Here is a 15894-nt window from a genome sequence, read left to right on the forward strand (position 1 = left end):
TAATAAAATAAGTAATGTAATTTATGACGTTTATATATATTTTTTCTAAACTTTTTTTACACATTTATTAGTTTTAAATGATTTAGCAGTGCACTTGTGTGTCTGCCTTTTTTATTGATCAAGTGATAGAGGTTAATATAACATTTAGAGAGTAAGCAGTACTAAAAATAATTTTTAGAAAGAATAATAATCCCATTAATCTAGTTACAGTGCATGTCGAAGGTAAATTTGATTTATTTATTAAAAAAGGATAAGCCATTCTCGTACAGTTCTTCTGTGTGTGACTTAAATGTAGGCAATAGCTATGTTTCCATCCAAATATATTACATAAATTTATGTGCAAAACTGCAATATTACATAAAAGATGCGAATAAAATTCCATCCAACAAGTCAAAGAGAAAAAAATCGTCACTTCCTGATTAAACTGGCACCAAATATCAACAGTAAAAACAGAATTTACTGAGGTAGAAGAAGCTGCGTCGTTTATTTAGCCTAATTAATGTACTTGCGCCTCGATTTCAGAAGACCATGCTTTAACACAATGAACACGTGGGGGCGTCTGAAGCCATGAGACGCGGAGACTCTTGACACGCACCAGACGTTCGGAGGTAATTAATAATATACACTAATACTGAAACAGTTAAGGCATTTTAGAATGACTAAAACAATATTTAAGACATGTTACAGTGTGCTCAGCCTGCTGGTTTGTTCACACATTTTCATTATCATAGGATCATGATCTTTTTTTAATGTACATACTGTAATTTGTTCAGTAAAAGTGTTCCCATCATAGTTTATGCGCACATTTTCTATCGAATAAAAGTTTATCCTTCTCAGTTATACGCGTTTTTTATGCATTTTTAAAAAGTTATGTGCATCATGACGTTTCTATCAATCGTTTTTATGCACATCTCCAAAATGAGCATTAAAATAGGTGGGTGGAAACGTAAGGCTAAGGCGAGAAATACTGCTTCATCTTTAAAAAAGGGGAGGAGACCGACAGAAACTCTGAGTTTAGAGAATAAAACCTGCTTCTGACCAGGTTAGATTCACAGAGTAAGTTACCACAGTAACTGACTCTGAGTTAAAGTTACCTCTCTTTCAGAAACAGGCTTGACTTACCCTGCTTTCTCGAGTTTAACAAAACTGCCATTTTGAAACGGAAAACCCAGAGTTTCTCTCATTTCAGGGTTAAAATACTCTGAGTTTTCAGTTAACCTCCTTTCTGAAACAGGCCCCAGGTGTTTATGTGCATGCATGGACAAAAACACACCTAAAAAAACCTTTTTGCTAGTAATCATTTTCTGACAGAGCATTTTTGCAAACGCAACAGCAGTAAAACGAATGGCAAAACACAACTCGGAGTCGGATGACATACTAGAGATGCTTTACACAGACGAGTCACATAGTGATGATGAACCAGCTGACTCATCAGGTTCCGACGCAGACACCTGGTGCAGCGAAGAGGAGTGCAGTGACAGACAAGGGATCGATCCTTTTGAAGACATGTCAGTAATTTACCTTAAAATTGTTATATACGTTGACCATTCCAACTGCAGTTCATGCATACATTTCCTGTTCTAATTACTTATAGTAAGTTTTTATATGACTTGATTGGAAACAATCTGAAAATCAAATATTTGTTATTTTTGTAAATCTTATAGCTGTAGAGCATAATGTACAGCATTACAATAGTGCTTGCTAATCTCATCTCATGTGCTAAAATCTTTTAGAATCCTGTCAACATTTGAAATGGATCAAATGTTAAACCATTGTCAAACCATTGTCAAAAAAAAAAAAGAAAAAAAAGACTGAACTGCACACATTCCTCCTGTCTTCGAACAATTTAGCATTTTTATTTTTTTATCAACTATATAGTGTCAAAACAAATGTTTAGAAGTGTCTGTCTATATACTGAAGCAGTCTGTCATATTAAAATAAGTTTTATGTTGACACGCATTATATACTAATTTGTCTTAATGGCATGAGCATATGACATAAATAAATAACTAAAATTCGACATTAAAAAAATCGTCCTTTATTTGTGTATCTATTTTCTTTTCAGCTTAGTCCCTTTATTAATCCGGGGTCGCCACAGCGGAATGAACTGCCAACTTATCCAGCACGTGTTTTACGCAGCGAATGCCCTTCCAGCTGCAACCCATCTCTTGGAAAATGTATCGACTTGTTTGTTGTTTTTAATTGTGTATTTATTATTGAAATGTTCTTGCCATGAAAATAGCCTTGATTGCTGACATGGCAAATAAAAAATACATTACATTACAAAATATTATTAATAATAATAATAGTAAATTTGGTTTCCTGAACATACCTCAGGGGAATTGCACAAAAGCAAAATAAGGGAATTTAGCCTTGATTCAGTTGCATGAATACATGCTAAAAACAACCAGGTTAAGATTGATTCTAGTGATTTATCTGTTTATTTCTCTGTCAGTGCTACTAGAAATTGTGTCACAACAATGTTAAATCCATGTGACAACAGTCCCTCTATGTTCTTGGCAATTTACATATATGTTTCTAACCGTTTTAACTAACAACATGATAAATTCCTTATGTACAGTGGCACAGTAGGTAGTGCTGTCGCCTCACAGCAAGAAGGTCGCTGGTTCGAGCCTCGCTGGGACAGTTGGCATTTCTGTATGGAGTTTGCATGTTCACCCTGCATTCGTGTGGGTTTCCTCCGGGTGCTCTGGTTTCCCCTACAGTCCAAAGACATTTGTTACAGGTGAATTGGGTAAGCTAAATTGGTAGTGTATGAGTGTGTATGGATGTTTCCTAGAGATGGATTGCAGCTGGAAGGGCATCCGCTGTGTTAAAATATATGCTGGATAAGTTGGCCGTTCATTCCGCTGTGGGGACCCCAGATTAATAAAGGGACTAAGCCAAAAAGAAAATGAATGGATGAAATTCCTTATGTAATAGATGTAAAGTAGAAATAGCTAATCATACACACGCACACAAGTTTTGGTCATGTTCTAAACTTACCAAGTTTTGGCAATTTTTATTTCTTTCTTTTTTTTTTTTTTTTTTTATTTGTTTTGCATGTAACAATTAACCCTTGCCCTATTTTTATAATATTATTATTATTTGGTTTAATTACAGATCCCAGTTTAATAGGGGTGTCAAAATTAATCGTTTCTTCGGTGCATCGCGATGCAGACGCGGACAATTCGGAATCGGTTCAGTAATAATCATAACCGGTTATTACTGAAGTCATTTACCTCATATGCGATCTGTCACGAGGGAGGCGATCGCGAGTATTTACAACGCTTTAACTACTTAAAACTCATAAACTGTGCACAATTTCACTGTGTGTGTTTGCTGGATTGGTCTTTCACAAATAGCCCCTATTTCACTGAGATCGAGAGAATGAAAGTAGCCTACTCCATTTCTCTCTTTCTCTCTCTCTCTCGCTCTGTCTCTCTCTCTCTCTCTTTCTCACACACACACACAGTGGTCCATTTGACCTGCTGGGGTGGCTTTTCTTCTCCTCTCGGCTGTTTTACAGCGTTATTTTTGCATACAGAAACGAGCGCGTGTCTGCAGAGTTTCCTCCACCGTGTCTATCATGAATCAGCTGTGAGATCGCCGCTGCCGCCTGCCGCTTATCAGTGTCACTTATCTGAAGAGCTCAGCGCGCAAGAGCCAATCGCAACCGTTTTTGTTTAGGGTGTGCCCAATCAAAGAGGTGTAAGAGAACTAGACAAGGATCAGAAATTGAGCTGGATGTTTATATTCGTTTATATTATTTGCTTAATGCTCGTTTTGTTTAAAGTTACAGTTTATATATCTGATTGTTTGTATTAAATGACAAAATTGTATTACAAATAATATATAAATATGAATTTATTCATACATTTTAATACAAGAACTGCTGCTGTGAACAAAATATAAAACTGTGTATGAAAAGCATCGTCAATGCACCGTGTTGCTCCGAAATATTGAATTGAACCGAATTGATGGCATGATAATCATAACCGAACCGAAACATGAGACTAGTGTAGGTTCACAGCTCTACAGTTTATTACCAAAAGTATGATTTCCTTTTCAACATTAATTGCTAAACGTCTTATATTGCTTAAATGGAAAAAAACATTTCCTCCAAATTTTAATTATTGGATTAAGGATCTTATGTACCATCTTAAAACGGAGAAGATCCGGTACTCCAAGTTGTAGTCAAAAATGTTATCTTATTTGGCTGCCAGGGCTGACATGTACTGTATAGAGCAAATAAATCCAAACCAATTTTTTTTTTACAGTTTGACCACTGTTTATTTGTTTCTCACCTTTTTTTTCTTCCCTCCAAGCCTATTGTGGCTCATTGTTTATATATACTTGTATAATCTTGTAAAATAGATGAGTGAACATAAAAAGAAACATTTATCTACTTGTATGTGGGTGTGTATATCCTGATATGATGTAAAACCTTGAAAAATGTTCAAAATATATTGTATAGAAATGGTGCAATCGGGTGGGAAGCTCTGTTGAAGCAAGGATATTGTCTTTTCAAATATTTTTGAAATTGTCGTTAAGATCGTTAATAAAACGATCTGAACCAAAAAAAAAAAAAAAAAAAAGAATGAAAGACATTTATGTTGATTTGTATTAGCAGTAATTGTGTATACTGTATGCTCATACAGTATATGGCCATTTTAGTTTTCCATATAGAGGAAACAGAAAATAGAAAAAAAAATAGATAAAAACCTAAATGAAAGTGATTAAAGAGTGGATAGATAAAGATTAGTGAATAGATAAATCAAACTAAACAGATAAAATAAGGTAAGTCTTTGCAATTAATTGTCACGATAGATTTTCTGAGTAACTTGAAGATCCATTGGTCGCATTTAAGGCAAAGTTAACTTTAAATAAAAGATGAAAATAGAATACAATAAAACAGACATAGAAACAACATACAATTAAATTATATCTAGTTATTTCCTGTTTGTCCAGAGACAGATACTAGTATTCAGCTCAAAGTGCAGTTTAAAGGCTTAACTAGGTTTATAGGGCAAGTTAATTTGGCGAGTCAATGTATAGCAGTTAGAGTTTAGTTTCTCTGCCCGAGCCCAGACTTGACCAGGTTGGGCTGGGCTAATATTTCCTGCCACTATATTAGGGCGGGATCAAGCATTTGTGTTTATCATTTTTTTATAGATTTTTTTGTCATTATTTAATTAGCCTAATTGGGTGGAGAGCCATGGCATAATTAGAAATATTATGAGAATATTTTAGCAAAGTCAGCTTAAGCTACATGTGTACACAACACCTCCATCTCCTCCACTGGCACATATTCACACCGCACATGCAAGCAGAGCAGAAGCAATGCAGAGGTGTCTGCCCTTTAGTGACCTTTCTATCTGGCACTGATGCGTTGCATCTGCATACTGTTTGTAAGCTACAATCTGTTAACATGGACACCGAAACAAAAACATGCTCTGCTCGCATGTTTTGTGTTAAAGGGTTGTTATTATAGCAAAAAAAAAAAAAAAAAAAAAAAACTGGACTTCCACGATGAACAGACACATGAGGCAGGCTTGCCATGGCAGAAAGGATAATAATCAGCCTTCAATGTATTCAGCCTTTTTTGTTATTATCCATTATGAACAAATAAACAATGCAGTTTGTAGCCTATGCTTTGTCCTTGTTGCATTATTCATTAAGATAAATCTAAACCAATTTCTGTAGTTTAAACAGAATGTCCGTTTTAACAGCTCGCATATTAAAGAAGTCTGATTTAAATTAGGCTCGGCCTCATAAATACAGTTAAAGGTGCAGTAGGTGATTGTCTTCAGAAGCATGTTGTGCTGGTTAAAAGTCTCTTCACAGTCTAATAGTAATGATTAAATGATCTAAATGTGTCTATATGTATTTTTATATTTTGGGTAAGGCATAAAACTAAAATATATTAATCCAATTAAATAGAGTCGGACCGACATCTCTCAAAATTCTGATAAATAGGTGAAACCGTCTGTCAGCAAATGCAGATTTGAACAACTGCGCAACCGTTTGTACGCAGCTCCGCCGACCGCTGTTTGTGCTGCGCGTTCACGAGAGAGGGCGAGGACTCGAGATTGGTAAAAACCTGCTGAATCAAAACTTTTTAAAACCTGAATCAATGTTGGAGTTACCTTTACACTCTGGAGAAAGGATGACACAATGTCTGAAGGATTTCTCTTAGACAGGTAATGTTCTGTTTTAAAAATATTTTAGCTTCATGCAAAGCTGATGTAACATTAGATGTTGTTACAAACTGGTTATATCATTACAGAAGTGTTCAACTAATAAAATCATCCGATGAAAGATTGATAAGGCTATTTTCAGTTTCATATGGGACCTTTTACAGCATTGATGATGTAGATTTTAATTAGTTTAACAACAAAACACAAGTAAATACCGCTATTCCGCCTAGTCTCTCCCTATATTGTTTACCATGAAACTCTAAATATTCGCTCTGAAATAGCATGTCAGTTTGGCTTGCTCGCCGCTGAACAAGCACTAGTAGCTTTTAACACATGAGAGAGGGTTCTTTTGCTTTGGTCGTGTTTAAGGAGGCACGGCTCTAGACGGCAGGGGAGGGACTGTGATTTAGAGATTTATGCTAAACTGTTAGCATTGTGGCAGATCACCTACTGCACCTTTAATGTATTGGACCATGTCGGCCTCGGACACAAGGTGCTAGTGTAGGCTTGGGTTTAATTGTTTGGGTCCAATCTAAGCTCTAATAATAGTGGGATGTTCTGTAGACTATTGAATATATATATATATATATATATATATATATATATATATATATATATATATATATATATATACATATATACATATATACATATATATATATATATATATATATATATATATATATATATATATATACATACATATATATATATATATATATATATATATATTGCTTGAGAGGGCTAATAATATTGAAAAGTGAATAACTGCTTTCATTCTAGCCAAGATAAAACAAATAAGACTTTTCTCCAGAAGAAAAAATATTGGAAAAATCCTTGCTCTGTTAACCATCATTTGGGAAATATTTGAAAAAGAATAGAAATTAGGGCTAATTATTTTGATTTCAACTGTACATATATATATATATATATATATATATATATATATATATATATATATATATATATATATATATATATATATATATATATATATATATACATATATACACACTCACCTGTGCCACCTGTGTATGTTATTTGTCCAGTTGGGGGGATAAAATGACAAATTTGAAAGATGTTCCAGTCTTTATTTATATTTGATTGATGAAATTTGCATATATAATTATATTCTTCGCTTTTATTTTAGCAAAGAGGATGAGAAAGGGTATGTACTGCCCTTAGTCCCCATCAACAGGTTTCCTAAGGCTGAAGAAAAAGCCCAGGAGGTTTCGGGGTTCCAGCTGAGGGGACATAGGCCTACACCATATCCACCCCCCATACCAACTCCTCTGACTGAGACAGGACAAGGCAGCGAAACTGAAAGGGGACCAGGAAAGATAATAGGAAAAGGAAAAAAAAGGGAAAGTGGAGCTGGAAGGTGTAAGGCACATGTGCTTGATGGTCCAATTGAGCAAGAGTCTGGATGGAACGGACCTGAAGTGGCAGACACTGCACAGCAGCTTCCAAAGTTCTGCCCTAAAAGAGCCCCAGGATTACAGGGTTTTGTGGGTGTTACATATTCACCTGCACAAATCTTCAGGCAGTTTTTTAGTGTCACAACTGTCAGAGTGATCTGTTGTAACACCAATATAAATGCAGAAAAGGAACTGTCTAAAGGAAAAAAGTTTGCCTGGGAAAAGTTAACGTCTGATACGTTTCTAAAGTACATAGGCCTTTTGATTTATATGGCATTACTGAAACTGCCAAGAGTTCGAGACTACTGGAGGCGGGACTCGCACCTTAGTGTACACTTTCCTGTTTCTGTCATGACCAGAGACCGATTCATGGCAATAAGCAGAACTGTCCACTTGAGCAACCCAGATGAGGACATTGAAAATGACAGGAAAAATGGCACCCCTGACTATGACCCACTCTATCGTCTCAAACCTCTTTACACCAAGTGTGCCGCAAGCCTACGTTTGAGTGAAGGTTTTGGCCATTAGATCGCCCCCTGGGGGCTGGCTGCAGTACAAGTCATAAAGCCCGCCTCCTCCGTGTTAATGAAGGAGACTTGAGCCCAAATAAAAAAAAATATTACACTTGCAATAAAATGTCCCGAAAGATAGTTCTGGTCGATTAAGGCACTGATTATTGTGCTGAAATAGGTGCAGATCTTCATTTTTGTGAACCGTTTGTTTTTAGCAGTAATTTAATGCTGGGCGTGTCATCGTGATTGACAGCTGTGATTGACAGTTTCTCAAAGCGCGGCGTCTGAGCTTCGGCAGAAGACTGAAGTAGACTGAAATGTTATTATTCGATTTCTGTGTTATTTTACCATGACAAAATGAGTTCAGCAGTAAACTATAGTTTCTGACATACATGATCCTGGTGGAACACTGTTTATTCGCTAAGTTCAGGGCTTTTTTCGGGCTTTATTAGTTTGCTGATACACGCCTAGCCACCCAGATAGCAAAACACAGTTCCGGCTAGATTCTCGCCTGCCGGAGACTTATCTCTTAGAGCTCAGACTGACTAATGTTACCTCTGCTGGACCTACTCCGGATGCCTGGACTCACTGCCCGATTCCAGTCCGAGTCAATCGAGCCAGATGCGGCGGCCGAGCGAGCAGGCGCTGCCGCATGCGAGCCGGAATCAGCCTGCGACGCCGCGAGTAGGTTATGCGCTGCGGCCTGGAGCTGGCGCGATTGAATATATAAAACCCTCATATTTGTTAACGTTATTACATCCATTTGTGTTGATATGACAGCAAACGCATGCTGAGAAGTTCGGGGGGCGTAGTTGATTTTACATAAAGCGTTTGATTGGAAGCTCGACTCTGCTCATTTTCGCGGCTCCTCCTCTGGCTCCATCAGACAATCCTTCTGCGCATGTCTGGCTCCAATTTCAGCAGTCTTTTGCGACAGTTTGTGCCCGTCAAGCAGGCGTTTTGCCCTCAAGGCGTTCAATGGGAAAAAGGGCTGTCGCGTCGTCCATATTTTTTACAGTCATTGCTTTACACCACAATAAAAGACACATGCAAGTCGATGTGGCAGCCAAGGAAGCAAATTGCCATCGATGAAAGGATGGTGGCCACAAAAGCCAAAATTGCCCTCAAACAATATATGAAGGCAAAGCCAATCAAGTGGGGCGTGAAGCTGTTTGTGCTCGCTGACTCCAGCAATGGCTACACCAGTGACTTTACCATCTACACTGGAAAGAGCCGCTTCACTTCCGGCCAGGGTCTCCCATATGATGTTGTCAGCAACCTCATTGATCCATCATTCCTGGGCAGGGGGTATCATTTGTATGTTGACAACTTTTACACAAGCCCAAAACTCTTTAGGGACTTGTATGCTAGTGGTTTTGTGGCCTGTGGCACTTTCAAGGACTCGCGTAAGAATGTCCGGGAAACAAAGCAAAACGCACTCACCTCATGGAGCCCCAGGGGTTCAATTCGATGGATTAGACAGAACGAACTACTGTTTGTTAAATGGATGGACACAAGAGAGGTCTCGGTGTGTTCAACCATTCACAAAGCCTTCGATGGAGACACCGTCACAAGGAATGTCCACGATAAAGAAACTGGAAGTTGGCAGATCAAAAACATTGCATCACCTCGCTGTGTGGTGGACTATAACAAATATATGGGTGGTGTGGACCTTTCTGACCAACTCCTCCAGTATTATTCTGTCCACAAGAGGTCTAACAGGTGGTACCGTACTCTGCTGTATCATTCGCTGTATCATATACTCCACAAGGAGATGTGTTTGGCAGCACAGACTGTGGCTATGTCTCATGGACAGTTCATGGAGGAGTTGTCCAGAGAATTGTGTGGAGTCCCAAAAGGTAGTGATGTGGCACCAAGAGGGGCACAGTGTTTACCCGAATCTCTGGCCTCTGTGGATGAGGAGACGGACTCTAAGTGGGAGAGAAGTAGGACAGCAGATACTGCAACAAAGGGACGGCAGTACTGCAAGCTTTGCAAGAAGCGCACCATCTGGAAATGTGGACGCTGCGATGTGGCGTTGTGTCTTGTTGCCCACAGAAACTGTTTCAGTAATTGGCATAACAGCAGGGGGACAGAAGGTCAATCACAAAAACCTCTGGAGCAGGACGATCCATCCAGTTTAGTTATGTAATTTTTTTTCATGTCTGAACTGGTCAATATTCAATTTTTTGCACTACGATTATCATGGCTAAAAAATTCACAATATCAATATACTGCAATATCTATAGAGATATAAAACATAAAAAATCTATATAACATTTTTTTTTTAGTCTTAGTCTTTTTACTTTATTTGTTTTTTACCCAACCAACAAACTACATATTTATTGATTCTTTTTTATTTGAAACAAAAAAAAAATATGTCTAATTAAATCTGAAGTAATTTCATATTAGAGACAACAAATGCACTTAATTCATGATCCACGCAAAAACCAAAAGTAGACATGCTAGTTAAAAAAAAATAAAAAATGATGAATCCTCTTCCAGGGCTTCTTAGGGCTAGTCCATATGTAATCTTGCCATCTTTCTCCCCATCGGGCAGCGGATGGCCTCCGCAGCGTCCTCCCTATCGGGATTGCACGCTTTCCAATGTACTGTCGTATTTCCTAGAATTATCTAGACGCTCGCGACTCCCAAAAAATATACCTAAATCCGCAAAACTTCCTTTGAAGTCGGATAAGTTAGGGCCAGGGACACGTTGGAGGACCGCCCCTCCCATGATGTGGGTGTGTCACACTTGCTTGACTATCCTCTCATCGGAGGCGTTGGTAAGGTGCAGTCATTATGGCGTTTTCCATAGTTCTCCCAATTCGTGGATTTTCCTAAAATCAAATCCACTAATAGCATTGGAGTTCCCCACCCGAAGGGGAACGCTCAGGTTACTAAAGTAACCCCGGAAATGCTATTTACTATCGCCATAATGACTGTCCCTTAGCTGTTAGCAAAGTCTCTTCAGCTTAAAAGGATGGCGTCTGCTTGCTTCACGTGTGCTTATATGCTGGGTTAATTTGCAATGAAGCACACCTGCGCAAGCTTACGCTGCAAATTCATTGGCCCGTTCCATACTCTTTCAGACAATCGGCTTCTGAACCGAATCCTTCCAATTTGTGGATTTTCCTAAAATCAAATCCACTAATAGCATTGGAGTTCCCCACCTGAAGGGGAACAGTATTTCCTTACAACCGTAAGCAAAGCTTCTTCTCCTGTCGTATTTAATATCATACAGAAATTATCTGAAAAGATAATATAGCCTAAATTTATTACGACAGTTATAAATGCCTCACACAACAATATTTAGGTTTTTCCTACAATATTTTTTCAAACAGCCTACTAACTTACTATAACCACAAATTATATTAGATAAACAGATGCACCGTTATTTAGGATGAAGCCCATTAAGTATAAATGTTTACTCAAGCTTAGACTTCAATATAAATCTCTGGTTCATTCGGTTGTTGATCGCACATTTATAACAAATAATCATCCAATTTTTGCCTGTCAATCTCTGCATTAAGTTACAGTATCTTGAGTCTGTTACATTTTAAATACTGTGGTTAATGACAATACTGGTATATTATACTATTAGCTACTTTGTGCTTTTAACATAGAAATAATCATCAATACCAGTATATTGCAACAGACCAAGTCTTAAGTAAAGTTATGCTTTCGTTATTTCCCAGATATGGGTTGCAGCTGGATGGGCATCCACTGCGTAAAAACGTGCTGGATAAGTTGGTGGTTCATTCCGCTGTGGCGAACCTGGATTAATAAAGGGACTAAGCCGACAAGAAAACGAACGAACGTTTTTCTTAGCAGAAAGTTGCTGGCCAGCCTGATCTCACGAGGAAGTATAAGTATTTTATGCTTTGTCAGTTTAGAGGCTAATTTGTACAAGTTACATTTTAACAATTTTAAAAAGGAAACGTGGCACCCAACCGTCATTGGGGTATAACAAAATTGTACTAAATTGTATGAATGAGTTCATACGATTTTATACAAATAAGCCACATGCCAATAGTGGTATATAATACCAGTATTTCTTGCTTTGAACATTGCGATTATCATCAATACCGGTATATTGCGACACACCAAGTCTTAAGTAAAGTTATGTTTTTATTAGCAGAAAGTTGCTAGGGCATGGCCAGCCTGATCTCACGTAATTTACGTTTTGTCAGTTTAGAGGCTAATTTATACAAATCTTTAAATCGCTCTATGATTACCCTCATCGGAATTATTGTTTGTAACTTTAGGTGGGTTTGCAAACGTGTACTTTTCATTGCGTCTACCTTAAACTTCAGCCGTTTGCAGCACCATGCATTTTAGAATTCTAAACATGGGTTTCTATCAGGGTACACAAAATGGCAGCGCAAGTCGGCGGCTGTCCGCAGAGCCCAGCCACAACAAAGGACACATCATATTTCTGCCGCGCCACAGAGCCTCTGAGTGGTGCATCCAGTGCCTCAGTCAAAGTTAATTTAGTGTGCGTGGTTATTAGTCTTTGTGTGCAAGCTCGGAACTTTAAATTAGCACACAGTTGGCTGTAAAACTACACAAAGACACAAATGATTTTGTACTGTGCTTGATCAGTGTCTGATTCGTACATCTACAGCTGAATGCTGGTCCTCTCACTCATGTTGCTTTTCTCTGTCTGCCTATCTGTTGCCAAACACAAAGCGGGGAAGCTCTTGGCTCCGCCCCCTTGTTACGTTGGGCGGGAAGTCAAAACAAATTTTCATGTGAAGCAATACACCCCTAAAAATGCGACCTGTGTACACACCCCCAAAATGACACTTTTAAGATTATAATAAACAAATCTGAACTGTGTTTTAAACTGAACCTAAATTGGCACACTCAAATGAACCACATTAATATTAAATCTTAAAAAAGGGGGTAAAGTAGGTGCCCTTTTAATATTTTACATTTTGTCAGTTAAGAGGCTAATTCGTATGAATTTGCACACATTCAGTTGTGCGAAAATGTATGATTTTAAAAAGAAGGCATGGCACCTAACCCTGCTTATAAACAAAACTGTCATTGGGGTAAAAGCAAATTGTACTAAATTGTACAAATGAGATCATATGATTAATATGAATTAGCCAAATGCTAATAGTGGTATATAATACCAGTATTTCTTGCTTTGAACATCGCGATTATCATCAATACCGGTATATTGCGACACACCGAGTCTTAAGTAAAGGTATGTTTTTGTTAGCGGAAAGTTGCTAAGACATGGCCAGCCTGATCTCATGAGGAAACGCAAGTAATTTACGTTTTGTCAGTTTTAGAGGCTAATTTATACAAGTTCAGTAGTATGAAATGTACAATTAAAAAAAAAAAAAAAAAAAAAAAGAGGCATAGAATCCAACACTGCCCCTAAACCCAACCGTCATTGGGGTATAAGCAAATCATACTAAATTGTTTGAATGAGATCATATAATCTCATATGTATTAGCCACTTAATCAAAAAGTTACGAAGTGCAAGAAGCTGAAATGCAGCTTACATTAAAAGGTAGAAATACTCAGCTATTTTTGTGTTTTGTACTTTAACTAAAATAACAATTTCAGTTTGAAATATACACACATTTAGGAAGACTCGGGTTACTATAAAAATACATGTTTTATTTTAAATACTAAAATCACTGCATTGGTAGTTTTACTACTCATACAGTGTATTTCCTTTTTTTTAAACTAACATTTCTTTTTTTTATTTTTAAATAACAATATTAATAAGATCAATATATATGTTGTAGATGCTGTTATATCTATTATAGACATTTAAGTGTATCTGTATATTCATGCAAATATCCAAAGATGTGTATTCAACTCATTTAGTATAGCCCTTTCTGCATTCCATTGTTTGTGGGAGGTTAATGTACACAAATAAGAGCAAATACTTCTTATTGGCATATTCTAATCAAAGCTATAATCTGCATATCTAATAAGCTTAATTCCATTATTCTGATCTCCACAACCAAAATGCCCCCTGCTATGACTGATCTTTTGGTCACAAAGGCTTTAGTTTGTGTTCTGGATCTTCGAAAGAGAAACAAAAGTGACACACAGCTGTGTAACATTACCACAGACCACCGCATAAGGGCTCCCAGTGCCTGTATGAGTGCGCTAAACTAGGGTTCAAAAAGATTGAAACGTCTTTTAACTGTACCAGGGCCCCCTCAGTTTCCAAACTTTGAGAAGAGCTATTATCCAAAGAGCAATCGCTGCCAGCACTACAATTGGATATGCTTCATTACAGGGGATTTCAAAACAATGTCAGTATAAAGCCGAACCAATTCCAAGAAGCAGGTCTAAGGGTTAAGCTTGTATGAAAACAACTGATATATGAACGACACTATAAAACTGATCTATAATGTACAATTAATTGCCTGTAAAGCGAAGCTGCTAATAAGCTGGATGAACTACTTCACTTATAGATTTGAAGTAATTATCAGGGTCCATTGGGTCAGTGTGGCTTTTCTTTATCTGACAAGAATTAGTTGCATAAACAACTGGGAACAATTTCAATTCAAATAATAGGTTAATTAACCTGTGTTCAAACCCTGCAGGCTATATTAGTCATAACATAAAACATGTTGAGCACCTTAAAAAAATATTACTCTAGTGAAAGTATAAAGTCCTCTGTTTTACTTGTTCTTGAATCCTACTAGAAAAGCACTTGATTTTTTAACACAATTGATTATTAGAAAAAAAAAGATCAACGCAGAAACGAGGGCCTGCAAAAACCCATTTCATTGAGGTAAGTCCTTTCTCAAGGTCTGTTTATGTAAAAATGTTTACAGAAAAATGTGTGTAAACGTCTGTTGACAAATAAAAATATACAATAAATTCATAAAAATGGTTAAAATGTATTTATTTAAGAAAAATCCTATGTAATTGTTCACTAGTTTGTGTTACATCGGCATTATTTTTAACTTAACTCACTTTGGCCAATAAAGAAATATTAACCAGGGCTCATTCTGAAAATGTAGCCCTATATACATTTACGGAGAGCGCCAAATATGTCCTGGGAGGTATTTTAATTTTTTTTTTACAGTTTTTGTTTTTGCAAATCCACCAGAGGCCGCTGTCTATGCTTTTTAAGTGAATTTTTTTCTCTGGCACATGTGCCATTTGCACCTGCTGTTCTCACATAATTCCACCAGAGACCTCTGTCGACTGACTGATTGACCGATGCACCCACCCAACCCCCTTCCCTAAACCCAACCGCAAGTGTTTTCAAAAGCACTTCTTTTTACGAGAAGTGCCATGGGAATTTTATTGACCACAGAAAGTCAGGACCTTGGTTTAATATCTCATCTTAAAGATGGCACTCATAGTATAACGTCCCCTTCACTTTACTGGGGCATTAGGACTCACACAGGTTGAGTGCCCCCTGCTGGCCTCTTTAACACCACTTCCAACAGCAACCTAGTTTTCCCATGTGGTCACCCATCCAGGTACTAACCAGGCTCAGCCCTGCTTAGATTCAGTGAGTAACCAGTCTTGGGTTGTGAGTGAAAGGCATAAAGAATTGGACTGGAATGCAGTGTCACTTTAAACTGATTATTGGAATCATTAGCCTCTTTCACACAGTGATACCGGTAAATATACGGAATATTTCCAGAACGACTTTACCGGTTAATTCAATAAAGCGCTGTTCACACAGGCCAGGACATTACAGAAGTTTACCGGAGAAGACCATTTACACATCTATTCCTAAATACCAATAAATTCTGACATCACTAACCA

The 15894-nt window shown here is 37.5% G+C and overlaps 1 protein-coding gene and 1 long non-coding RNA gene across 2 annotated transcripts in view; one reads left to right on the plus strand and one right to left on the minus strand.

Moving 5' to 3' along the window:
• Positions 1-15894, minus strand: part of LOC137488720 (uncharacterized) — a 61913-nt gene that overhangs the window by 33792 nt on the left and 12227 nt on the right. The gene's annotated exons all lie outside the window — the stretch shown is intronic.
• Positions 1245-8279, plus strand: LOC103909294 (uncharacterized). Its single transcript, XM_009294573.5, has 2 exons — positions 1245-1508; positions 7351-8279. Exons 1-2 carry the CDS (start codon positions 1345-1347, stop codon positions 8144-8146), a joined length of 960 nt encoding a protein of 319 aa, XP_009292848.2. The 5' UTR covers positions 1245-1344; the 3' UTR covers positions 8147-8279.

Source organism: Danio rerio, chromosome 20 (genome assembly GCF_049306965.1).
Source record: "Danio rerio strain Tuebingen ecotype United States chromosome 20, GRCz12tu, whole genome shotgun sequence".
Classification (NCBI taxonomy): domain Eukaryota; kingdom Metazoa; phylum Chordata; class Actinopteri; order Cypriniformes; family Danionidae; genus Danio; species Danio rerio.

What these genes read in the sequence shown, in the direction of transcription:
- LOC103909294 (XM_009294573.5), top strand. Translation starts at nt 1,345, where the DNA reads ATGGCAAAACACAACTCGGAGTCGGATGACATACTAGAGATGCTTTAC. An exon ending in ATCGATCCTTTTGAAGACAT is followed by an intron (nt 1,509 to 7,350) that starts GTCAGTAATTTA and finishes CTTTTATTTTAG; the next exon opens with CAAAGAGGATGAGAAAGGGT.